Raw genomic sequence first — 25,885 nt, 5'->3', positions numbered from 1 at the left:
TTGAATAACTTTGTTGGAAGTGGCATTTCATGGAGTTTTTCCACAATGTAGTGATGTTTTAGGGCGACGAATGCCCCCTGAATGTCCAGGGATACTAGGATCATGTCTCTTCCTTCTGTTTTTTGTTGGAGAATTTCTTTTTTCAGCTCTATTAGCACGTGTTCCGTAGATATTTTGGTAACACGCCGAAACATTTTGATCGATTGACGAAATATCATTCAAAAATAGGGTAAAACGAAGATTTCGACAAAAAAAAGTCACCCAGCTTCATATCGACTTATAACAAGGACAGGCTGATCAGTGTACAGTATTTAGCTAGTGTTAAAGTAGTAAAAGTGTACGGTGTTAAGGCCACCGTACACTTTTCACCATAAATAGCTTCGAGTACATCCCATCCTCCTTGAGTGGAAGAAAAAAGAAATAAGGAACGGAATTTCCATGGTATTGTATTTCTTGGGTGCATGGTTGCGAAAGGACCAGATGGATGTATGCATCTTGATTGGTTGGAAGAAGGTGATTTGTACAATATTGGTACAGTTAGTTTACTTCTATTTTTGGTCTTTGAAGCCTTTGATCAGAAGCCTTTTAGTCTTTAATGATGACGAATCGTGACAGCAAAAAAAGGTAAGTTGAAGAAAAAGTGAGATTTTTTTCAAGAAAAGTGGTCATCCCTTTATTTTTTCATCGAACACAAGGCTAAAGCAGTTTGTCTAATTTGCAATGAGAGCGTAGCCACAATGAAAGAATATTAAGAGACATTACGATACCAAGCACTGAAATCGAAGCTGAACTGTCAGCAATCATTATTCTTTGGAAGAAATGAAAATTGTGTTTGTGTTAGTTATATAATATCAGAAAAAAATTGCGAAATGTGGGAAGCTCTTCATTGATGGAGAATTCATTAAAGAATGTTTTCAGTCTGCAGTTGATGTGCTTTGCCCATCACAGGCTCAAGCTGTTTCGAACATCAGTTTGTCTGGTGTGACAGTGTGCAAGACGCATAGAGGATCTGTCAGCAGATGTATTCAAGACCCTCAAATCCAAATGTGAGGAATTTTTGTTTTACTCAGTAGCTATGGATGAATCGACGGATTCAACAGATTACGCACAAGCATCAATTTTCATTCGTGGTATTGACAAAAACTTCAAAATTGTTGAGGAGTTAGCTAGTATCATTGCACTTAAGGATATCACACAAAGTTTCGACTTATATTCAAGTTTGGCAGAAACATTGGCCAAATGTGAGTTGGACTTAGGCAACATATCTGCCATAACTACAGATGGTGCTCCCTCTATGACCGGTCAGAAGACAGGGGTAATCACATTGATAAAATCAGATGCCGAAAAATGTGGGAATACGAATATGATGGCTTTCCATTGCATTGTGGTGTGCCGGCGCCCTCAGTTCATATTTCACTCGCCAGATGGCGTCGCCATACCATAGTGTACTTCCATACTCAGTACAAATTTTTCCTTCTTGTACGAAGTGTACAACTCCACGATGGCATGTTATTTTTTAATGAGTTGTCTACGCACGCCAGAGACGGAGACACGATGTTATCTCGGGTCGCGAAAACGATCCTCACGTTGTAAATTATTAAATACGCTTTAATGTAATCCTACTTCTGATTCTCTTGGAGTCGTCAATATGCCTTACAACTGGTGACCTTTTCCGTGTTCCTACACGCGACAAGTTTCGACATCATACCGACAGACCGCTACGGTGCCACAGCGTTGTCTTCATATCAATCCGGGTGCATCCGTAAAACCGTAAGCTTTAATTTTCCTCTTCATGTCATAACACTCAAGTTAAACGTTTGAAACGAAGCCGTCCGTATTTATTCAGCATTATTTTCGTCATATAATATATATTCCCTCTCGACCATGCCTCAGACTGACGACCAAAATTCTCCCGCACCAGCGGCGCAAATCGCCCGCGTAGCAGTAAAACCCCCTCCGTTTTGGAAAGCGAATCCAACTCTGTGGTTCAGCCAAGTGGAGGCGATATTCGCACTCGCAAACATTACCACGGACACTACTAAATTCCATCACGTTGTTTCGGTTGTGGAGTCGGACGTTCTCGCATCGGCCAGCGATCTCATCCTTAACCCGCCAACAGAGAACAAGTACGAGGCTCTGAAAAAACGACTTATCGACTTGCACTCGCAAAGCGAAACCTCGCGAATCCGCACCCTGCTACAAGGACTGGAACTCGGTGACGAACGCCCATCACAACTTCTCACACGTATGCGTGCGTTATCAGGAGGTAGTGTGGGAGAACCTCTACTCAAATCACTGTGGCTCGCCAGACTGCCGAGCACTACCCAAAGCGTCCTCGCCGCGTTGGGAGGCATCGCCGACAAAATTTGTGACCTGGTCCTTCCGGCGCAGGTCACTGCTATACAGGTGCCACCACAACAATCGGAACTGGCGAGGCAAGTGGCACAACTAACCAAGCAAGTGAGCGAGCTAACGGCTGTCGTCCATGCATCTCGCAGCTACGACCGTAGCCCCCACTTCCGCCGAAGGAGCAGCTCAAGAAATCGACAGTACAAAGAGCCGGAGAACGGTATGTGTTTTTACCATACGAACTTCGGTTCAAGAGCCAGGAAATGTAACCTTCCATGTGAGTACCGCGCTCAGCCGGAAAACTGAAACAGCGATCGCTAAACGGCCACAATAGTGATCGCTATATCGACAGAATTGTTTTGGCCGACCAGACTTCAAAACCAAAATTTCTTATAGACACGGGTGCTGATATTTCTGTGCTCCCGAAGAACTTCGTACCTCAAGCCAAAACGCCAGCGGACTTGCTTCTATTTGCCGCGAACGGCACGAAAATTCCAACTTTTGGCACTAAAAGACTTACCCTCGACCTGAAACTACGCCGTCCCTTTACATGGACATTCATCGTGGCAGACGTACAACAACCTATCGTCGGGATCGACTTCCTGCAACACTTCAACCTATTAGTTGATGCCAAGAACTCTCGTCTCATTGATGGTAACACTAACCTTTCTTCCTCTGGCAAACCACCTAGCTCTCAATTGTCGTCAACCACCATCAGTCTTCTTTTGGGTGATTCTCGGTTCCATGAAGTTCTCGCGAAGTATCCGGATATAACCAATCCATCTCAACTATCCAACAAAGCAGAACTTTCGACAATATATCACCACATTGAAACTAAAGGACAACCTGTCTTTTGCAAACCTAGGTGCCTGTCGCCTGAGTTGTTGAAGATAGCTCGAAAAGAATTTGAATTTCTGATGTCAGCTGGAATAATTCGACCATCAAAATCGCCTTGGGCAAGTCCTCTGCATATGGTTCGCAAAGCTAACGGCGAATGGCGTCCATGTGGAGACTACCGTCGCTTGAATTCTATTACTGTGCCTGACCGTTACCCAGTGCCACATCTGCAAGACTGCACGCAAGCATTTCATGGCAAGACGATCTTCTCTACTCTGGATCTCACCCGCGCGTATCATCAAATCCCAGTGAATCCAGAAGACGTCCCAAAAACAGCAGTCACTACTCCTTTTGGGCTGTTTGAATACACTTGCATGCCGTTTGGCCTCCGCAATGCTGGCCAAAGCTTCCAACGATTCATGCACCAAATCCTTTTTGGACTCGACTTCTGCGTCCCATACTTTGACGATCTCCTGATAGCATCAACCAGTGAAGAAGAACACGTTCAACATCTACACCAAGTCTTCTCTCGATTGAAACACCATGGTCTTCAACTCAACCCATCAAAATGTGTACTCGGAAGAAGTGAAGTGAAGTTCCTAGGATGCCTTATTACTTCGACCGGAGTGAAACCCCTTCCAGAGAAGGTTCAGGTTATTAGAGAGTTCCCAAAACCAAAGACAATCAACGAACTCCGACGTTTCCTGGCAATGCTCAACTTCTACAGACGTTTTCTCTCACAAGCTGCACACACTCAAGCACCACTACATGAATTCCTCAAAGATTCCAAGAAGAACGACAAACGACCTATTCCTTGGACAGACTCTGCTGTCGCAGCATTCGAGAAGTCTAAATCAGATTTGGCCAATGCTGCTGCACTAACATATCACTCTCCCGATCATAAGCTATCAGTTACAGTCGACGCATCTAACGTTGCTATAGGCGCTGTTCTTCAGTCACACACAAATTCTGGTTTACAGCCCTTGGCCTTCTTTTCTCGCAAACTGAAGCTTGCCGAATGTAACTACTCTACCTATGACAGAGAGCTCCTGGGTATATATTCAGCGGTTCAACATTTTCGCCACTACCTGGAAGGCACCAACTTCATAATCTTCACAGACCACCGTCCCCTGGTATACGCCTTTCAGAAGAATTCCAATTCCTGCTCTCCTCGCCAACTTCGGCATCTGGACTACATTGGCCAGTTCAGTACTGACATCCGACACATTTCTGGCTCTAGCAATGTAGTCGCTGACACACTGTCCCGCATCAATGAAATTAATCTCCAATGCCCGAACCACACAGAACTTGCTACAGCTCAGGCAGAAGATGAAGAGCTGCGAAACCTGATGAAGAAGACAGACTCTCAGCTACACTGGAAATCACTCGAACTGTCACCTTCTACTCATGTTATCTGCGACACTAGCACCGGAAGTGTTCGCCCGTATGTGCCACATAAACTGCGCCGTCAAGTCTTCACATTCCTTCACAACCTGTCTCATCCTGGTATCCGTGCTTCAAAACGACTAATCCAGGAGCGTTTCATCTGGCCTTCTATGCTGAAAGATGTTGCAGAATGGACAAGGCCATGTGCCCAATGCCAAAAATGTAAAGTGAACAAACAAACTCGCAGTTCACCGCAGATGTTTAACCTGCCCTCAGCAAGATTCGATCATGTGCACATAGACCTAGTAGGTCCACTTCCACCATCAGACGGTTACAGATATCTCTTAACGTGTGTCGACAGATATACCAGATGGCCAGAAGCATACCCTATTCAAGATATATCTGCTGACACAGTTGCTCGAACATTTGTCTCAGGATGGGTCTCAAGATTCGGCATCCCGTCTAATATTACCACAGACCAGGGCAGACAGTTCGAGTCCAACCTCTTCAGGGCACTTACAGCTCTCCTTGGTGCCCGGCGCATTAGAACAACTCCATACCATCCAGCATCCAACGGCTTAGTGGAACGGTTTCACCGTTCACTAAAACAGTCTTTAATGTGCCACTCCAACAAGCGTTGGACTGAAACACTACCAATCGTGTTACTAGGTCTCCGCTCTGCCTACAAAACCGATCTTCGCAGTACTTGTGCTGAACTAGTGTATGGCACCACCCTTAGGCTACCAGGTCAACTGTTGTGCTCGTCGACACCGTGCCAAGCTGAAGATCCCAGCAGCTTTGTTGAACAACTGCGCCACACTATGGCCAAGTTGCAGCCAGTACCAACTTCAACTCACTCTACAGGTTCTACTACATGTTTCAAACATCCAGCACTGTCAACCTGCACGCATGTCTTCCTCAGAGTTGACTGCGTTAAACCTCCACTAACTCCACCTTATGATGGCCCGTATCCAGTTGTGTCTCGGACTGACAAACTAATCACTCTGGATGTAAATGGCAAGAGATCAACTGTCAGTCTGGACAGAGTTAAACCATGTTTCTTGGACATTGCAGAAACCAACTCCGAGCAAAACCAACCATCAACTCTAACGGCATCAAATCTTCCGAACATGACTGTGAAGAACAAAAAGGACTGCGATGAAAAAAAATCTGGTGTCACGACTCGTTCAGGACGAACTGTTAGATTTAATTTTAAATATTGTGATTGAGTCTAAACATTGTAATCAACCTAATTTCTCTGTACCTCCAGTACACATTGGGGGGGGAGTACCTGTGGTGTGCCGGCGCCCTCAGTTCATATTTCACTCACCAGATGGCATCGCCATACCATAGTGTACTTCCATACTCAGTATAAATTTTTCCTTCTTGTACGAAGTGTACAACTCCACGATGGCATGTTATTTTTTAATGAGTTGTCTACGCACGCCAGAGACGGAGACACGATGTTATCTCGGGTCGCGAAAACGATCCTCACGTTGTAAATTATTAAATACGCTTTAATGTAATCCTACTTCTGATTCTCTTGGAGTCGTCAATATGCCTTACAGCATCATACACCAGGAAAACTTGTGCAAAAAGTTTTTCTCCAACTTTGAGCATGTAATGTCTGTTGTAGTGAAAGCATTTAACTTCATTCGATCCAAAGGACTTAACCATAGACAGTTTCAAAAATTCTTGGAGGATTTGGAAGCTGAGCATGGCGACGTTATTTATTATGCAGAAGTACGCTGGTTGAGCCGGGGAATGATGCTTCAGTGCCTGTTTTCCTTGAAGGGGGAAGTTGATGAATTCATGAAATGCAAAGGAAAACTTATTGGGGAGTTTCAAGATAAAAAGTGGGGGAGAGATTTTGCATTTCTTGTCGATATCACTGGTCATCTGAATGATCTAAACTACCACTTATTGGGAAAAGATCTACTTGTCCATAATTTTTATGACAATGTGAAAGTGTTCGAAACTAAATTAGTCCTTTGGGAATGTCAATTGCAAAACAAAAACTGCATACATTTTCAGACCTGCCAACTCTCCCGATTTAGGCGGGAGACTCTGGATTTTTCATCCTTCCTCCTGCTCTCCGGATTTGTTAATATTTCTCCGAATTTTTTCAGAAAATTAGATTTTACGCGAGCTTTCACGCTGCCGTGGCGTCAATGATTACCGTCATCGTTAGGGAAAACACCCAGGAGCCTTAAAAAAAGTCTCTGTGACCGCATTTAAGCAACTGGCAAAGACGCGACTTCGTTTTCGGCAATCATTTATCAGGGCCGTGACCTTGGTTGCCGAAATTCCTGTATAATCGTTATTCTATTCCATTAACAGCCGTGCGGTAAACACGTTTTTTCGTCGACAGCGTTGTAATTTGAGTTTTTTTAAATTGTTTCTTCCGATTAAACATGTTCAGAAAGAAAATATAAAACTTTTAGCTATAATAAAGCTAAAATATAAAGCTTATAAGAGTTCATATACCCAAGATAGAATCACTGATAGCATCCACGAAAGGAAACACTTTTGTTTTATGAACGGTATGTAGATGGGATTTCTCTATTCTGCACGGAAAGACTGACATGAAATTATATTCTGCTCAGGGGCAATGCAGAACCTGCCTTGGGGGGGGGGGATGTAACTTTTTCTTAATTGATAAATTTTTTTTTTTTGATCGAGTCTGTGAGTGCCGAGGGGGGCGGGGGTCCCCCTCAGGAGAATCTCCGGATTTCTGGATTTCAAAAGTTGGCACGTCTGCATTTTCCTAAATTGTTGGAGTTGGTAAATAGATCTACAATTTGGAAACCGGACGATTATGTACAGTGCATTTCAAATCTGAGAATGGAATTCAGAAGCAGATTTTCTGACTTCCGCGAGAACAAAATTTCTATGAAAATGTTTTCCTCACCATTCTCAGCCGATATCGAAAGTGTTCCACTAGAGCTACAATTAGAATTTGCAGATTTGCAATGTGACTCTGCAGTTAAATGCAAGTTTTTTGAAATTCCTTCATTAATTGATTTTATTCTAAGTATGTGTCCGAAGAAAAGTATCCAGGAATACACAAACATGCATTGTTCATGTCTTCTATATTTGGCAGCACTTACATATGTGAACAGTTGTTTAGTCGAATGAAGAATATAAAATCTAGAACAGGTCTCACTGATCGGCATTTAGAGGATACTTTACGAATAGCAAGAACACAAATTTTACCTAACATTGAAGCTTTAGTCAAGCAAAAACAATGTCAAGTTTCTCATTAATTTAGGTATTACATCCACTCGCATTCATTATGTAAGTAACCAAAGACATTTTTTATTTGGTACGTAATTAATTCAACATATACATGTATAAACAAAAATTATCCATTTTCATTCTGTTTCATAAAATATAAAAAATACCTAAAAATAATTGGTCTTACCCCAATTCAATTTAATTTTTTAAAACGAAAATGCTACATAATGGAATCATACAATATGTAGTACGCGTCACATTTCAATTTGTCGTATCTGAGCGTAAGTAGAATCAACCTTTGAAGGGGGGGGGGAGATACGCTGAGATTGATTGGAGGCACAAGAAATCTCTGAGAAAAATTTAAATTTACCAACTACCAAAAGCATTTTCAAGTAACACAAATGTATGAATATAGCAAAAAAGGCATTTTTTGACACTATAATTTGAAATGTTTTTTAAATCATTCAAAATTAATATTTGTTAAAATTAATTGAATTGAATGTTACAATTTTTTAAAATATTTTGAAATATATTTAGTTTGTGATCGTCTTTGATCACCGTATCAGAGAGGCGGGGGGCACACCCCCCTACACCGTTAATGAGTGGCCCGCAGAATGCAACAAATACTTTATGTGGCCCTCAAGCATAAAACGTTGAAGACCCCTAATCTAAAGTGTTCAAAAATTGTTCTTTCCCAAACCTTTCTTTTTTTTCTGCAGTCTTCTATAGCTTTATTGAAATTTTGAAACTCTTGCTTCTCTACTGTGTGTGTAGGAAGACATATAGCTTGGACAATCTGGAAAAACTGTGGGAATTGCTCCTGCTCTTGGTCATGACACTTGAAGCTTTACTGTGATTTCCTTTCCTGATTTAGGATCATATTCTGTCACTTCACTGATTATATCGTCCTCTTTGAAATGTTTCTCACATACCTACTTTTAAAATGAAAATATATTGTAAATTATTAAAACAACAATAATTATCAACTAACATTGGCATACGCAAAGGGGGCAGAGATTATAGTGTTATGTTGTAGGGAAAAACCCCTCTGAGAAAAAAAAAATTAGAACCACCCCCCCCCCCCCAGAAAATTCTGCTTATGCCTATGTCAACTAATATAATCATAACATTAAGTAAATGCATACAAAATTATAATTATATTTTACTATTGCCAGTGTTATATAGGCCTATGTAAATTTTTTTACACTATGAATTTACTATATACCAGTCCCAGAAAGATCCTCCCTAACGACTAGGACATCAGAATATAGAGATAGAATATAAAATACATAAACAATTTAAAAGAAAAAAAAACGTGTGTAATAATTTTGTTCACATGAAGAAGAAAATATACACATAACTCACCTTGCAGTTTTTTTTTGGAGTAAAGTCTTTCCTCTTTATAGCATTCAACCACTTGACTTTTAGTTGCTCTCCTTTCGGAAAACCGAACACCTTTACTTTGGGGCGTTTTTGTAGTTTCCCCTACAATTTACTACTGAACAAGTTGGTCGCAAATATTTCACAACATATATAACAACTATTAATTTGATGTTTAAACTGGAAATTCTTGAAAAAAAATGTTTGTCAACATGCTTTGAGTCGTAGAACTAGAAGGAAAATGTACGGAGTAATGAAGTTTCCTTAACATTATGGCAGAAGAACCTGTTTCTTCTTAATACAGCTTTGACTAGGGGTCTTTCCGATCCTGTTAGCCCCAAGGTTGGTGACATCAGAGGTATGTTGATGGGGAATGAGTTGGCCTTGCCACTCATGTAGGTCACGACTAGACCCGCCTGCTCTACCCCCCTCCACCCAGTTGCGGCTATGCATCTATCCTCCAAATCGGCATTGTGTGGATTTGAAATTTAATGTATACATTTTTGTGTTTTAGGATTAAAATCAATTCCGATTTTTCATACATTTGTATGTCAAACTTGCCATAACTGTGCTCTTCTTTTGATGATGTGTACAGGTAGTGCTCATGGCTAGAAAAAAAGGTCAAAGACCTCTTCTCCTAATGGATGGAATCTTTGGTTCGTTCCCGGACCAGAATTTTCTAGGGGGACCGCCCTTTATAGTGAATATATAATGTGAGAAAACAAGAAATGATGAGAAACTGCAGAGCTGCAGCCTTGTCGGGGTCATGACAATAGTACTATAATAGTAGTTCAGTTACTGTGTAATATTTTAGTCGTTCTTCATTGAAAACGAATGATCTGTAAGGACAATGATACACTATTGCTATAGATTTGAAATTTTAGAAATTAAAATATTCAATAAAAAATTAATAAGGGTTTTCTCAATTTTCACATTAAAAGCATTTTAATCTTGCCTTAAGGCTTCCTCCTCACTTCTTGCATACTCCAGTGATAACTGGAAGAGTAGCAGCAAAAATTTCCGGATGTAAGTAAGAATCTGCCCTGGATGGATATAGGTCCCTTGGGAGATCATACCTTTGTATTCAGTTTGTGTGTAGTTTATGTATTGTGTTGTTTTTGTTATGTGTTTTATTCATACAAACAAAAGCCTTTTTCTCTCAGGAAAATTCTGGGTATTTGACATGCTATAGCACATCTGGGATATCTCTGATGCAGTAAGTTTTCCCTCTTCTGTACTCAAAGAAAAACCCACGTGGAAATTCGGATTACTGGACAGGCTGGATTAGCACATGACCAGACTATCGAGGGTCTACTATATATATATATTCAGTATGTTTGTAGTGTACTTTGTAGTTTTTTTGTAGTTTCTTCTGTAATACATGATCTAATTTTTCTTTTAGGGGTAAGCGTGTTGCTTATAGTGTTTTTGGCACTATCAGTTCTATTACTGGAGAATCAGAAGTTGGAATTATCATAGAAGCTATAGGTATTGGTGAAAAATGTCATCAGCAGCAAGAAGAATCTGTTAGCGAACAGGGAGGAGTCTTTAGAATCCGTGGATTACTTCCCAAGTGTCAATACAGTGTGCACCTGAAAAATGAGAGTGATGTAAATCAGCATATTATGCAAGCTACACCTGATGAAATATTGGTTAAGGTAAAATTCTTTCACAATTTTCATTTTCTTTAGTTATTTATTTCATGATTTCATCACAATGAGGTTATATGAGATTTAATTTCCTGTGGTTTTCTAAATAATTACTAAAAATAAATAAAATACTTTGGTAAACACATCTTCATGTCATGTCACTATCAAAATACCATATACAATGCTTATTACTTTCACAAAATTTTAATACCAAGATCATATGTCTAAGATTTTAGCTCAGATATTAGTGTTTTCCCGAAAATAAGACCCGGCCTTATATTAATTTTTGCTTCAAAAAATACATTAGGGCTTATTTTTTGGATAAGGTTTATATTAGGAGTGTCCTGAAAAATCACGCTAAGGCTTATTTTTTGATAGAATAACTCTATCTTTTTAAAAACATTTTTAAATGATGGTACACAAAAATCTACAAAAAGGTGCAAATGCAGAATTTCATAAAACATTTTTTTTGGGTGTCATCGTTTGAAATAAACAAGAAGTTAAGTTTGGATTATTGGACCACACGAAGTGGGTATGCATGTGTTTGTCGCACCGAAAATATTCGTCCTCAGCATTGAACTGTACCGGTTGTTTACTTATGGCTAGATTACACTGTAAGAGATGCCAGCTGCTACGGATTGTCCATAGTTTCTATGAACTATGATAAAGAAATTTTACATACAGATGGATTGTATCATGTGGTTGTATTATTGTTGTAATATAGATTCTAGACTGGTATTCATAGAAAACATTAATATTTTGTTATTAGATCTTATGTAATTATTTGTATGATTGATTGTATGGTATAGATTCAATTTTTTTGGAGCGGTGTATCTATAACTCTTTTGAAATAACGTTTTATTTGTTTTTGGCACTTTATATATGTTATTTAATCTAGATGACATTCTATTTTGTTTCATTTCTAACCAATTATTGTTTAAGAATGAAAATTTTATTAGTCTATAAACATAGTTTTGTCTTATAGTTAGCTTATGGCATTCTGTTTTGTTGGTGTTTATTGTGGTGCTTGTTATTTGGGATCTTATCTTGTTATATATATTATCTAGTTTTTGTATATCTGTTTGACATCTGTCCGCATCTGCTGCGTAGCCAGAGTGTGCTGTCTTTTTGATTTTCGTTGGTTACCAAAAAGAGGACTGTAATGCGTTGGTTACCAAAAAGAGGACTGTGATGCGTAGCATCATACGCACCATTCGTATCTCACCCCAAGCAGTGATTCCATATGTCACTATTGAATATATCCAAGCATAAAATAAATCTTTTAGAAAGTTATTGTCTATTGTGTCTCTTAGTCTATAAAGAATTGGTGCATATATTCTTAATTTTTTTATTAATTTTTCACACTGTGATTTCCATTTCAAATCATCTTGTATTATTCCTAGGTATTTGTATTCATGTACTCTTTCAATTTCTTGACAGTTACATTGTAATATATGTTGACACGGACAATGATCATAAATTTTTATACTTAAATTTTCCAAACTATTTATGTTTCTTGTTTTTAAGCATATGTATTTAGTTTTCTGTATGTTTAGCTTTAGTTTATTTTTCTTGAGCCTGTTACTGATTTTGAATAGGTCCTCTTCAACTTTTTTTATTAAATTTGTAATTTCAGTGTCTTCAACATACAGTACTGTATCGTCTGCGAATGAGATTAATTTACCATTTATGTTGAGTTTGAATATATCATTTATGTAAATGAGAAACAATATCGGGCCAAGCACAGATCCCTGGGGGACACTTTTTTTTACTTCTATGAATGTACTCAATTTAAACCAGCTCAATATGTTTCCACGCATACCAGCCAATGACAATTTTCCTGTGAGTATCTCTAAATCTACATAGTCAAAGGCTCTTTTTAAATCCAGAAATATCGTTATAGAAAATTTATTGCAGTTGAACCCAGTATTTAAATAATTGCACAGCTCTAAGATGGCCATTTCTGTATTCTTACTTTTCTGAAACCCATATTGGTTAGGAGCTAAATAATGCTGATAATTAAGAAAATCTACGAGCTGTTTTTTTATGCACTTTTCTATTACTTTTGAAAATATTGGAAGAATTGATATGGGTCTATAGTTTAGTAAGTTATTTGTCTCTCCTGATTTATAAATGGGGTGTACTATGCCATACTTTAAATCACTATAAAATACTCCTTCCGTTATAGATGAGTTAATTAGGTTTTTTATTACATCCACGTGATAATCTGCAATTATTTTCATCATCTTAGGGGTTATTTGGTCATATCCACTTGCTTTGTTAGTCTTCAATTCTGACATAATCTTATCAATGTCATAATCGTTAATTTCAAAGAAGTACATAGAATTGTTAGAATTAGTCATTGTTTGGTCATCTTCATAATTACAGACTGTGTTTAATTCTATTTCTTCCAAGTTTCTTGTAACGAAGTCTTTGTTAAATTTCTTCGCTAAAACGTTATGGTTATCACAGATAGGGAGTATATTTTGCTTTGCACTTTTATTAAGTATATTCTGATTTATACATTTCCATTGCATTTTTTTGTTATTCTCGCATTTCGTAAAAGTATCTCTGATATATTCCTGTTTTATTTTTCTAATATACTTTTTCAGTTCCTTATTGTATTCTTTGTACTCTTGCTCGTATGACATAATATTTGGGTACTTTTTGTATTTTTTTTTCTTTATGATTTATTTTATTTATTATTTCTTTTGTGATCCAGTTTTTTTTTACTTTTTTTGGGTTTCATCTTGACTTGTTTCGTCCATAGATTAGAGTTTGATTGTATGATATCCACGAATCGTTTGTATTTATTTTGCATACATATTTCTTCTACGACACTAACAAAATTTATATTTTCAATGAATTTTTCAAATTTATCATAATTTATTATTTTTATATGTTTGTTTTTTTCATTTTCTTCTATTTTCTTTTGTATAAAGTTTATGTATCCTAATACTGGACAGCGATCTGTTATCTGAGTTTTATACACTGTGAATTTTTCTATTGAATTTATTTTTGATCTATAGAATACATGGTCTAAGCATGTTTTATTATTATTTGTTTCTCTTGTTATATTTTTGTGAAGGGGGGCCAGTCCATTTATTGCCATTATGTTAAGATATTGAGAAGTTTCGTTATCATCTCCATGTAAATTTATATTAATATCACCCACTATTAAAGTATTTTGCTCCAATTTCTGTAAATTTTGTTTTAATTCATCATTAAATTGTGAGATGGAAAAAGAGTGTGAACGGTATAAGAGTAATAAATCAATGTCATAATCAGGGAGGTATATACATAATTCTTCAGCAGTTAAAAATTTAACATTTTTCTTTTGTATTGATTTGGTATTTTTATTTACACTCATGTCCATAAATTAAGGATAATTCAGAATCACACGGAAATCAAAATCTAAAGTAGAAATTTCACCTGTAGAATTATCACACACATCCGCAAGAATGATATGCAAATTTCAGGAAGCCACCAGATGATGCCGATAGTACGTCACAATGACAAGAGTGTAAGAGGGGGGTATATAAGGAATGGTGGCAAAGAAGTAAAATTGTTCACAAGAGTTCTGTAAGGCGCTCAGTCCCTTAAGTGAATAGTTATGACACAGAGGACGCATGTGGATAATTTTTTACCTGGTAGAATTATCGGCTGCCCGGAATGTGGGCCTACTCAGATGGAAGTATCCGAGGAACTTGGAATTGCCCAAAGTGTCATCTCTAGGCTTTTAATGATTCCAAGATAATGGAAATGTCAGTAGAAGTTACAGTACAGGTCGCCCCCGAGTTACAACGCCGAATGAAGACCGGTATTTGGCAGTAACTGCCAAAAGAAGCAGACGGAGCACAGCATGCGACCTGTCTCGTCGGCTATCTGCAGCCACAGGTACCACAGTTTCAAGGCAAACCATGTACAGACGTTTGGGAGTTATTGGTCTATATGCTCGCAGGCCTGTCAGATGTGTTCCGCTCACAGCAACTGACTGTCGGAAGCGATTAGCCTGGAGTAGAGAACATGCAATGTGGACATCGTCACAGTGGGCTTGTGTGATGTTTTCCGACGAGTCCAGGTTTAGCTTGCAGTCTGATTCACGTCGGACTTTCATATGGAGAACGCCAGGTACCCGTTACCACCAAGACAACATCATTGAACGACACCGTTACGGTGGTGCAGCATTGCTCGTTTGGGGTGGAATTATATTGGGTTCCAGAACAGATCTGCATGTTCAAACCGGAACCATGAAAGTCCAAATTTATCGGGACATCATTCTGGAACAACATGTAAAAAAGGAGATATTTTTTACAATTGCTCCAGGGAGCAAAAATCGTAGTTTTTATGAATGGTATCATACATACACCATCGTTTTTGTTCTTTATTTTTTGTTTAATAAATAGGCTTTATGAATAAGTAACGTTTGTTTTGTTTCTGAACCTTTATTTGCCGGAGCTGGCATTATCCTTAATTTACGGACATGAGTGTATATATATTATTACTCCCCCGGCTCTATTGTATGTTCTACTGTTTATATAGCAATAGTAATCTATTATTCCTTCAAGATTGTCAATATAGTAATTAAATAATTCTTCACTTTCAATCCATATTTCACTCAGGCATATGATATCTATTAATTCATTTAAAGTTCTAAGAAATACCACCAGACTGTCAAAATTTGCTCTTATACTTTGGATATTCAATGTAAGAAACGTCAATTTTGAGTTTGGTTCATTGGGGTAGTTCATAAATTTTTTTGTTTCACTAATGTCCTCCAGAGGTCATTGGTCCTGCATCTCGAGAAAGTTCTCTGTGATCATTTGTACTGTGGCTTGATTCTAACTTTTGCAAATGTTCTTGGTTTGTTATCCTGTTTTCATAGATTGCGACTCTGATTCCTTATTTCTTTGTTGTCTAGTTATGTCACTGTACTTTATTCATTTATTTTCATTACTTTTTAGTTATCATATTATTATATTATTTGAACATAATTACCGTTCCCACAGTCCTGCAGCTTCCAGTGTTGTTGTTTTCGCTTAATCTACTGATAAAACACTTAATTTATATGTATTTTTTTGGAGCTCGGAAACTGTCTGTTTCTAAACATTGACAGCGTGTTGCCATCCCCCCCTTTGTATAGTGTGTGGGTCAAGCTCAGGGACTTGTGCCTGAAACAATGTTTCATCATAGATACCATAGGAGCTCTGATAACAAAGAAAACAGGAATGGGGTCTAGAGTTGCTTAGACGTCCATGTATACCAAGATACTACTTCTAGGAGGCTTCGATACGGCCCACGAGGGCATGTGCGGGTTGGGATTGTATTGAATATTCATGCATTATTAAGGGACTCTGCAACCTTGTCACGTTGTTTCGGGAGGTGGGGGGCTCATGTGGCTTGAGCCCTATAAGATCCAGTGCCACTAAGGTGCTGTATTTAATTAACTTCAAATTAAGCTTTTTTTTTCAAGTTTTACAAAAGAACTTTTCTAAAACTTTTATGGTGTAATACCAGTTATATGCTGCTTTTTTTTAATCTATCATCAGAAACGCTGTTAGTAGTAATTTTCTTCATTTTCTTTGATAAAAGTCAGTGTCTCAAATTTATCTGTTTAGTTAGGCATTCACCTTTCGTCCAAGAAGGTCTGCTTGGATGTTAATGAAAATTTAATTTTTGTTTATATTATAATTTATTTTAAATATAAATTTCAATGATATTTTATTTTTATTTGATAATAATAAAACCATTATCATTTTATATAGTTCAATACATCCACAATGTGTTGTAACGACATATTAAACGCGTCAGATTTATGATTTTAGCTAGGTCTTATTTTTGGGGAAACATGGCATTATGCATTGTTCAATGATAGGCAATGACACAGCAGCGTCAACAGAAAAGGGACATGCAAAGTGTGAAGGCATGTAGTCTGAATGGAGCAAAATGGCATCAGCCACATTTTTGTTCTCTGGGTGTTTTGTTCTATGCATGTCTGTTAGGAATTCATGAATAGAAAATGATTTTGTGCCTCCATGGAAGTTTACTCACCATAAAAAAAGACCTCTAGGGGAAATTCCACAAAGAAATTAAGGGTTTGTTTGAGATTGTAATTGCAAGTCGCCTTGACTGAAGTTTCATCTTCAAGTGAAATTGCCCCGGCTCAAAAGTTTCACCTTCATCTAAGTCATCATTACTTGGAGATAAAACTGTGCTCAGAAATTGCGTCAGGGTATGATTTATCATGGCTCAAGAAAAAACATCATCCCAGGAAAGTTCTAAGTTTTCCTGCCTCTGGGAATCATCATAGCAATCCTGGGGGTGAACTATCTCTGCGGTCCTTAGCCGAAAAAAAGTAGTTAAGCCCCGATTTGTCCTTAGATGGCCAGTAGTTCGACTTTTCGGTACTATCTCTAAGCTAAGGACTTTTTTTAGTAGTTACTTAGGACCGCTGCTAAGGACTGCCTAGCACCAGTCCTAAAGCAGCAAGAAAAGTAGTTCACGGCGACTATCTTGGAAAAGAGGAAATTTCGTCTCTGGCCGCGAGTTCTCGCTGTGATATTTAGTGATGAAATATGCTGGTTTTTTTTTCGAATTAAACAATTTTTTACGATAATAATGACAGACATAACTTAGATTATATCTTCGATGTCATCAAAGTTGAAGTAATTCATCGTTATATCCTGCAAAACCAGATGTTGACATCGGCGATCGAAGCCACGACGAAGTGCTAGCATGTTCATTACTGAGGTAAGAATTATTTTATTGCTATCGAACTATATAAGAAGAGTGTTTAGAAATATTCTTAATATTTTTTTGCTCGGTAAATGCGTTATTTAAAAATATAAATGGGCAATGTCACGCAATCAATAGGGCAGTGGATCCCACTTGGTAATGCTGAAAAATATCAAATAGCCCATGTATACTTTGGATTGTATTGAAAATATTTACATGGCAAATGAAACATAATTCTGCAATTACGATAATATCAGATTGAAATTTTACATTCTATGTTTTTTGCCGTATTATTTTTTTTCAATGAAAAATTATGTCTAAATAAATTGAGCATATGTGTAAATAAATAATTTGAATATTGTTGGCACAATAAAAATTGTGCTTGGATGACTATGCTATGAATAATCGCCTATAAATAAGGAAATTGAAAATTTGTGTTTTAGATCAACCTCCCTCCAATGCACAAAGTAACTAATAAGCTACAATTCATTGATAATAAATTACAGCACCTAAATGACAAAAAAATTAATTATTTTTTTGTGATGAGTAATGGTGATATTGAAATAAAGCATGGTAAAAATTGGCACTAATGTTAAATATTAATTTTTGTAAAACTCGTGCACTAAAGGATTAAAATATAGATTTGATATTTTGAACTGTTCAAATGAACAATATTGTAACATAGCTGCCAAGTCTCCCGAATTTTAGCTTCATCCCTCAACCTCCTGAAAAGTTCTTAAATCTCCCGAATTTTTACGAAAATCACAAAAATCCCTAATTGTCCCTAAACATTTCCTACTTCATTAAAAAAAATCCCCGCTTATGAAAACAATCCCTAAGGAATTTCTTGTGGGGCATGAAGCCTCTTTTTTTTCCCTTTCGAAATGATGTCACACGTCATAAATGGGGAAATTCCCTTTTTAAAGAAGTTTTACAAACCCTCTGATGGTAACAAGAAAGTTGTTTGTCTTATCGTGCAGGGAAATGGCTTAGCAGCCAATAGTCCTGGGGGGTCTATTACGCTCATGTCGTTATGCCCGCGTTTCAAACGTGTTTGCGGTGCATTGTGGGATGATTATAGTGACGCGCATATGGTCAAAATTTCTTTTGTTGAAGTTACGTACGTGCGATATAACACAGCATGAATAATGTTATATAAGCAAAAACATATATAATCAATTTTAAACATATTTATTCCCCGATGAATTTCCTTTCATCAAACGTTCCAGAAGAGGGCCGACTTTTCCTTTTTGTACAAGTTGTGTTACGGACATAAACATCGGTCATGGAAAGACTGCCATCATCAGTCGTGAAGTGAAAAAAAAAAACATTAAGAAAGTGTCACAAAAAGTCAGTGTTCTTCAAAAATTGACGGTGTTTTCCTTCATCTTCCGATGATTTTGGGGTCATTCGCGCAGAATGTTTGTTCACAGCGTTTCTGATTGAACACAATATTTATTTTTACATCATTGAAGTTTTGGCCTCCAATTTCACTTGTTTTTTGCGTAGGAATTTTATTCCCAAGGGTTTAACTTCCATGTGTGTAAAATCCCTATTTTAATTTGACTTCAGTTTTTGAGTAGGGATTTTATTCCCTACGCTTTAACTTTTATGTTTGGAAAATCCCTATTTTATTTGGAAAAATCCCTATTGTATTTATTAGGGAGTGGTTTTAGCATAAAATACGGGTTTGCGCGAAAATCTCCAGAATTTTCATTTTCAAAAGTTGGCAGCTATGTTGTAATACTTAGTGGAAGTTAAATTTTGAGAAAAAATCATGTGCCACTTCCTGAAAAATTGCACTCTGTAACTCGCTCTGAGATGAGGAATATTTAATAAGGAATCATTATATTGTTTTGTTGATATGAAAAATGAAATTCGTACAATGGAACTAAAAAACAAAGTTGGAATTTCAGGCACAGTTTTTTATTGAGGTATATACATTATAACTAGAGGAAGCAGATTAGTGTTCGAAACGTATTACTACTTCAGTATTTGGGTTATGGCCTTGCTGTGTGTGTTCAAATTTAATTTTTTGTCAAAAATTGTTTTTGATTTTGTGTGTATGGGTAAACACAGAAAACAAATTTCCATGTCGAATATTTAAGAACTTTAAAATATAACATTTTGAGATGTTATGGATGTGAAACTTTTAACAAGCATTTATTTTTTAACAATGTTGTTAGTAAACAGCTGAGAGATTATATATATATTACTACTTCAACGTATTACTACTTCAGTATTTGGGTTATGGCCTTGCTGTGTGTGTTCAAATTTAATTTTTTGTCAAAAATTGTTTTTGATTTTGTGTGTATGGGTAAACACAGAAAACAAATTTCCATGTCGAATATTTAAGAACTTTAAAATATAACATTTTGAGATGTTATGGATGTGAAACTTTTAACAAGCATTTATTTTTTAACAATGTTGTTAGTAAACAGCTGAGAGATTATATATATATTAGTGTATATACATTTGTGAGACTTTTCTAACTCCGAAAAATTTTGTTTCCCAGGAACTTGGCTGTAGGTAGCTACGAAGTTATGTGAAGGTTTTCAAGGTTACCAAACAAATCTCCCAGAGCAAACAAAGGTAATTTTAATTCTTTGTATTTGACTTTGAGCAACAGTTTCCATTATTATTTTCATGTAAAATGAAATATTTCCATGCATGATTTAATGACATAAATTTTAACAATCATCATTTTCACTGATTTCATTTGTATCAACAACCCTAGTGGAGCAAATACAGTCGAACCCGATTTAACACCACCATCCCACCCACAGAATTTTGACGTTGTATCAGATCATAATCATAATAGCGTTGTGGAGAGGCTGTATTACATAAATTCACATGTTTATTAAGAAATGTTGTATTTCAGTGTCTTATTTATATTGCACCATGAATAAAATAACCTATTTATACACATTCAATTTTAAGTTGAGAAAATTCATAAAAATTTTAAACTGTACAATCACTTGAATATTTCTCAATATAAAACTCAACAGAAACATACTTCCCTCTGAAATTATTGTAATTTCAGCGACACATTTTATATGTGCAAAAACAAAATAAGCAAGGGGGAAAGGTGGCATTGTTTTTAGTCCATACCATATTGGTTTCTCTCGAGAAATATCTTGCTATGAGTAATTATCTTTATAATAATTTTTTCATATACTATTGAAAGAACAACTGTTTTTGACATAATTGAATTGAGGAAATTAAGATAGACGATTTCTTAATGGCTACCTATACCACTCAAAATTTGACCAGTGCAAGTAAAAACATGTACTGTTGAAAAACTTGTCTTCGCTATATAAATGAGAGGGAGGACATTAAAAAAAACCTTTAGAAACTTTGCTAACTGAAAAGCAATATTAATTCTTTGAAAATGTTATTATCGTATTCACTGATTAGCAAATTTTGTGAATGGAAATATTAAAACAATATACTTGACAACAAATAATATCATACTTTTTAACTAGTGAGACCATACAACACTGCAAAATTTCTATGTTAATTTAAATAGGGGTTCCCGGATCCACAAGAGGTTGCTAAGGATGTGTTTTAGAGCAAAGCTGAAAGAGTAGAGTGAAAATATATAGTAAGCTTCGTGCCAATAGGTTTTTGCACTTCATCTGTCTGACCAAAATTTTAGGGTAGAAACATGGCTCGAAAAATTGAAAAAGGCGTGGGCCAAATTTTTTGGCAGCCAAGCATATTTTTAGAAGAAATAATCCGAAGTAAAAAAAAATTATATTCAACTTTTTCAGCACTTAGTGATGATCTTCACATGTTGGAAGATTCAGACATAAACTCCAAATATTTTATGATCTGCATAGAAAATTTTAGGTGTCAGTATGAATTTTTTTTTTTGCAATGTTGGCTCTTAAGATTTGCCAAGCCCTAGGTAAATACATCTAGACATGAACATGTGCATCTATGTGGAACGCCAGGCCTCCCTTGCAAAACACAGTTTATACATTTTGGATCCTACTGTGATAGAATGGTGGCGAGTCGACTCAATGTCGACTAAGTGTTATTGTGCACGAATTATCTCTACTTATACAACTAAAGACTGTGTTATAATTTGTAATAAAATATACAGTACATTTAAACATTGATAAGCATAATAAAAGTGTTTTTTTTCTTCCTCTTTTTAATTTCAGGTAAATAAACATTTGAAGATGCAGATGGAAATTTATGAATCTTAAAAAATTATATTCTTGAAAGATGCGATTTCTAAGAAAAGTACAACCAATAAATTGTGATTATGATAACTCTCTATGAACATATGTTTGAAATAAAATGTTTTTGTATGACAAATCATATGTGCAAGTTGTTATTTAATTCATGTTTCTATTAATCAATTTCAATCAATCATTCATCTTCTAATCAACTCAAATGAAATATATTGTCAAAATGAAAGTTATCAGGTGAAATTGTTTGTTGGAAGCTAAATATGAAACAGATAAATTGATGAAAGATCTTTAATATTGACGTATATATATTTTAAATATTGAAGTATAAACTTCCATTAACAGGTAAGTGCTCATTCATAGAAAATCGTGTTCTGATATTTTTTAATACCGAGGAGAAACCTATAGTTTAAAATATAGAACTATAATACGCAGCAAGGCAGTTAATTCTTTTAATTATAAATTATCAATAATTTAATATTTTAGTTGCTCCGAAAATAATTTGCAATGAATTTAAAAGGAATAAAAATGGATAATAAAAAATCATTTTTAAGAAATTGGTCTTAAAAAAAAGTGGCATTCAATATTAAAATAGTATTCAGCTGGGGCCTCAAGTAGGGCCCCCGAGGCGAATAGGGGGCCCAAAAATCTACAATTATTTCGCATAATAACCCTTTCAAGAAAAGCCCCCCACCCAAAAAAAAAAAAGGGAAAGGCACACTATGACCATAGGCTCAACTAGTGCCGGTAACCTTAATTTAAAATTTTGCATTTTGGTGTAAGAATTTTCTTTTTTTCAAATTTTGATTTCATCAGTATGCGACCCGCTTATATGCAGCTGGGGTCCCAGATACTCGATTTTTCAAGTATCCAAAAGTGGGGTCCATGAGCTCGGACAAGAAAAATACAGAATCTTATTCTAAAAAAAGTCGCAAGATGAAAAATGCAACGTCTCATACGTTTACAAAATAATTAAACTAGCTGGCGATGTTAGAGTAAAAAAAATTGCAAAGCACGGGTGACAAAAATGTGTGGCGAGTCCCTCGGAAAAAAAGTTTGTTTACAATCAGGTGTAAACATGAAATCGCTGCCACCACCCTCTGCGGAAAAACGATTGTTAAATAATTAGTAGTAGTTGTAGGCTTCAAACGGCATCCCGATTGGTTGGCGATCTGTTACTCTCGAAACCAAAAATTTTCTCTCCCTCTAACTACTGTTTCACGTCACGTGACCTTAAGGACTGGTAGTTCATAGTACCTCTTAACTACTAGTAGTTGACGCGGTCCTTAGCTGCAGTCCTCCAATCGGTAGTTCATTAAGACTAGTAGTTACTAAGGACTGCAGAGATAGTTCTCCCCCTGTCTTGGTAAGACAAATGTGAACCAAACAGGTTTAGTTTCGTTTCTTGCATGTGCTAAATAAAAAAAATTATCAACTGTAAAAATCAGTTTTGAATTTCTTTCTGTGATTTTTTTTTATTGTCTATCACTATATTTTCATGGCTGTACTCATTGAACTTTTTCACTAATCTGAAAGAAAAAAAAAAAATTAGCATGATTTTTTCTGTCATTCGAAAATTACTTTAAAAAGTTCTGGTTCAATTTTCTCTTGGTCACTGGGAGAGACTAAAGTGTCAGATAAAATCATCACATATTCTATGTGCAAACTTGCCAACTACTATGTATTGCAGGGTTCTTACGGTTCTTAAAAACTCCTTAAAAAGTCATTAATTTTCATTTCCTTTTTAAGGGCCCTTAAAATCTGTCCAGCTGTTTCTAAAAAAAAAGTCTACTTTTCCCCCACCCTGGAATATTTCCTGCTAAGGTTGATGAATGGTTGATGACGAGTAGTAATTGATGCTGAAAGAAAGTCCCTGAAAAAAAGAAGGAAAGAGAAAACAAGCCGTGTTGGGGGATTTCTCTATAGGGATTTCAAGGCCACCCTGTAGCGGGTGGGAAAAGCTCTGCCGACGAACAGCACATGTAAGAGATAACGGCATCTGATTGGTCGGACTACAGTAGCCACACCCGCTTCTGATATGCTGAGAAAAACGGGAAAAAAAGATTGTTGTGCTGTCGAAAAATTGACAATGAAATTGAAATAAAGAAGTTAGCTAAGTTCTGTCATTCCTGCCAGAAAATGTAACTACCAGTGGTAGAAACTCTGCGCCAAAATTAACATCTTGCTCCTATAGTGTGTATTCGTATTTTTCTGCATCAATATTTTTTTTTGTGTACTTGGAAACTCCTCGAAATACTTTTATACCTGCCTTATATGTACCTTAGGCTGGGATTACACTATAAAAGTTTGATAAAATCCCTTTTATAAAACTTGAAAAATCCAACCAATAAAGCTCATAGATTACATTTGTGCAAATGCAACCGATGATCTTATTGGTTGAATTTTTTAAATTTTAAAAAAGCTCTTTTAAAAACTTTTATGGTGTAATCCCGGCCTTAGAAGAAAAAGAGAAATACTTATATTTCTCCTCTATAAGCGCTCAACGCATTAAATTCCCAGATTTTCGGAAAAGGACACAAAAAAGTTTTGTTTTCGTGTGCCACGAAACAATTTTTTCCCAGGGAGCGTGTTTTATTCCTTCGTACTTCAGCACCATCCCTTCCTGACATCTTCCATAGTCGCAGTTAGAATTATCCGAGAAAATTTTGAAGAGTAATTTCACTCTTCTCCAAAATTTTAAGAGGAGGTATTTAAAAAAAATTTATTAATATTAAAATTTTTTATATTTTAAGCTGTATTTTATCTTATGAAAAAAAAAATGCTATGCAAAATTTGAAAGAGTATTTTCAGTCCTCTACAAAATTTGGATTGAAATTGAATTTAGATGCGTATTGAATTTTCCCAGCAAGTTCCCGCTCTCAATTTTGTCCCCGAAAATCGGATTGTGTTAACTGCAGCTTCTTATTCAAATTATCAGCCCCTCATCAGGCTTTTCATCGTGAAACCCTGATCACATCGTACAGCTGAAGATGGTTTATTCTAGTCCAGTGTTTCTCAACAACCGACCGCAGTTTTCGTTTTCAAAAAAAGAAAACAAAAAAACTGCAAGCAGCAGAGAAATTACTATAGTCAATCGTAATTGCATCAAATCCTGATGTTTTGTGGAAAAAAAATTCATTTCATGAATAAGAGCTAGTCCGCCGAATTATGAGTGTTAATTTGTAAATTTTGCAAAATAACGAGTGCTAAATCTCCAAACATCGTGTTGAATGTCCTGAAATTTGCTCCCATTTTGCAACAATTTCTTTCTAAGTATAACTGAAAAACAAGAAGAAAAATTGAAAAACTAAAAATTTAAAAAATTTGTGTATGTGTTGATCCACTTTGAGCGAGAGGTGAATAAAGAGTTGCTGCAAATATAAATAATTTTGTAAGAAAAATCTTTGTCAGCTGTGGTTTTTTTATTTTGAATAATTGGGGGGAAATGAATATCACTTTTATAATTTATGTGATGATGTTATGAGTTATATATTTTAACGAAACTTGAAAGCTTTAGAACACTTTGATAATGACAGAAAAGTATATGTGGGTTGATTATTTTATGAATTCTTATGATGCTGGGTAACAAATCAGAAGTTGTAATTTCTGAACCACTTCTACTTCTATATTTTTGAGAAGAGGGAAAATTTGTTTGGGCAATTAAAAATATATAAATTTGAAAAATATGTGCCCCGCCCTTTTTTTTGCTGTAAAACTTATAAGTTGGGAAGTTTGCCATGACTCCTTAAAAACTGCTTGAAAGTCCTTAAAACTCTTTAATTTTTATTTATGAAATTTTGTATGAACCCTAGATTGGCCGTAATTTCTATGGATTTCTACTATAAAATACGGAACTACAGTGAATCATGAAAAACTACAGAAGTCTGTTTATTTTTCAAAAGTATTTGTTTTTTTTGGAGAATTCTATTATCCTTATTGAGTACAAAGAATGAATTTAAAATGAAGTTAAGCGACCTTGTTGTTGATACTCATCGATTATAAATGTTTTCCTGTCCGCATATCCACAAGTTAGATTTCCAGGTGGGGCCCTTATAGCAAAAATATTTTAATTGTTGAATTGAAAAAAAAATCAGAAATTAGATAATTTATCAA

General features: G+C 36.1%; 1 protein-coding gene across 3 annotated transcripts in view; it reads left to right on the top strand.

The window, feature by feature from the left end:
* The window catches only part of LOC149084301 (BOS complex subunit NOMO3), a 160,325-nt gene that overhangs the window by 101,237 nt on the left and 33,203 nt on the right, over positions 1-25,885 (top strand). For 2 of the 3 annotated variants that reach the window (XM_089234667.1, XM_089234666.1), the window contains exon 5: positions 10,592-10,847. In XM_089234667.1, the coding sequence (XP_089090793.1) occupies positions 10,592-10,847 (256 nt within the window). Of the gene's footprint in view, positions 1-10,591; positions 10,848-11,905; positions 12,132-25,885 lie in introns of those variants that run through there. The other variant, XM_089234668.1, reaches the window with a different exon arrangement.

This window comes from Pholcus phalangioides, unplaced genomic scaffold (genome assembly GCF_987345545.1).
Source record: "Pholcus phalangioides strain wild (caught in Gottingen) unplaced genomic scaffold, Ppha-v1.0 ptg000008l_1, whole genome shotgun sequence".
Lineage (NCBI taxonomy): Eukaryota > Metazoa > Arthropoda > Arachnida > Araneae > Pholcidae > Pholcus > Pholcus phalangioides.
This window is presented reverse-complemented; position numbering and strand designations above follow the sequence as displayed.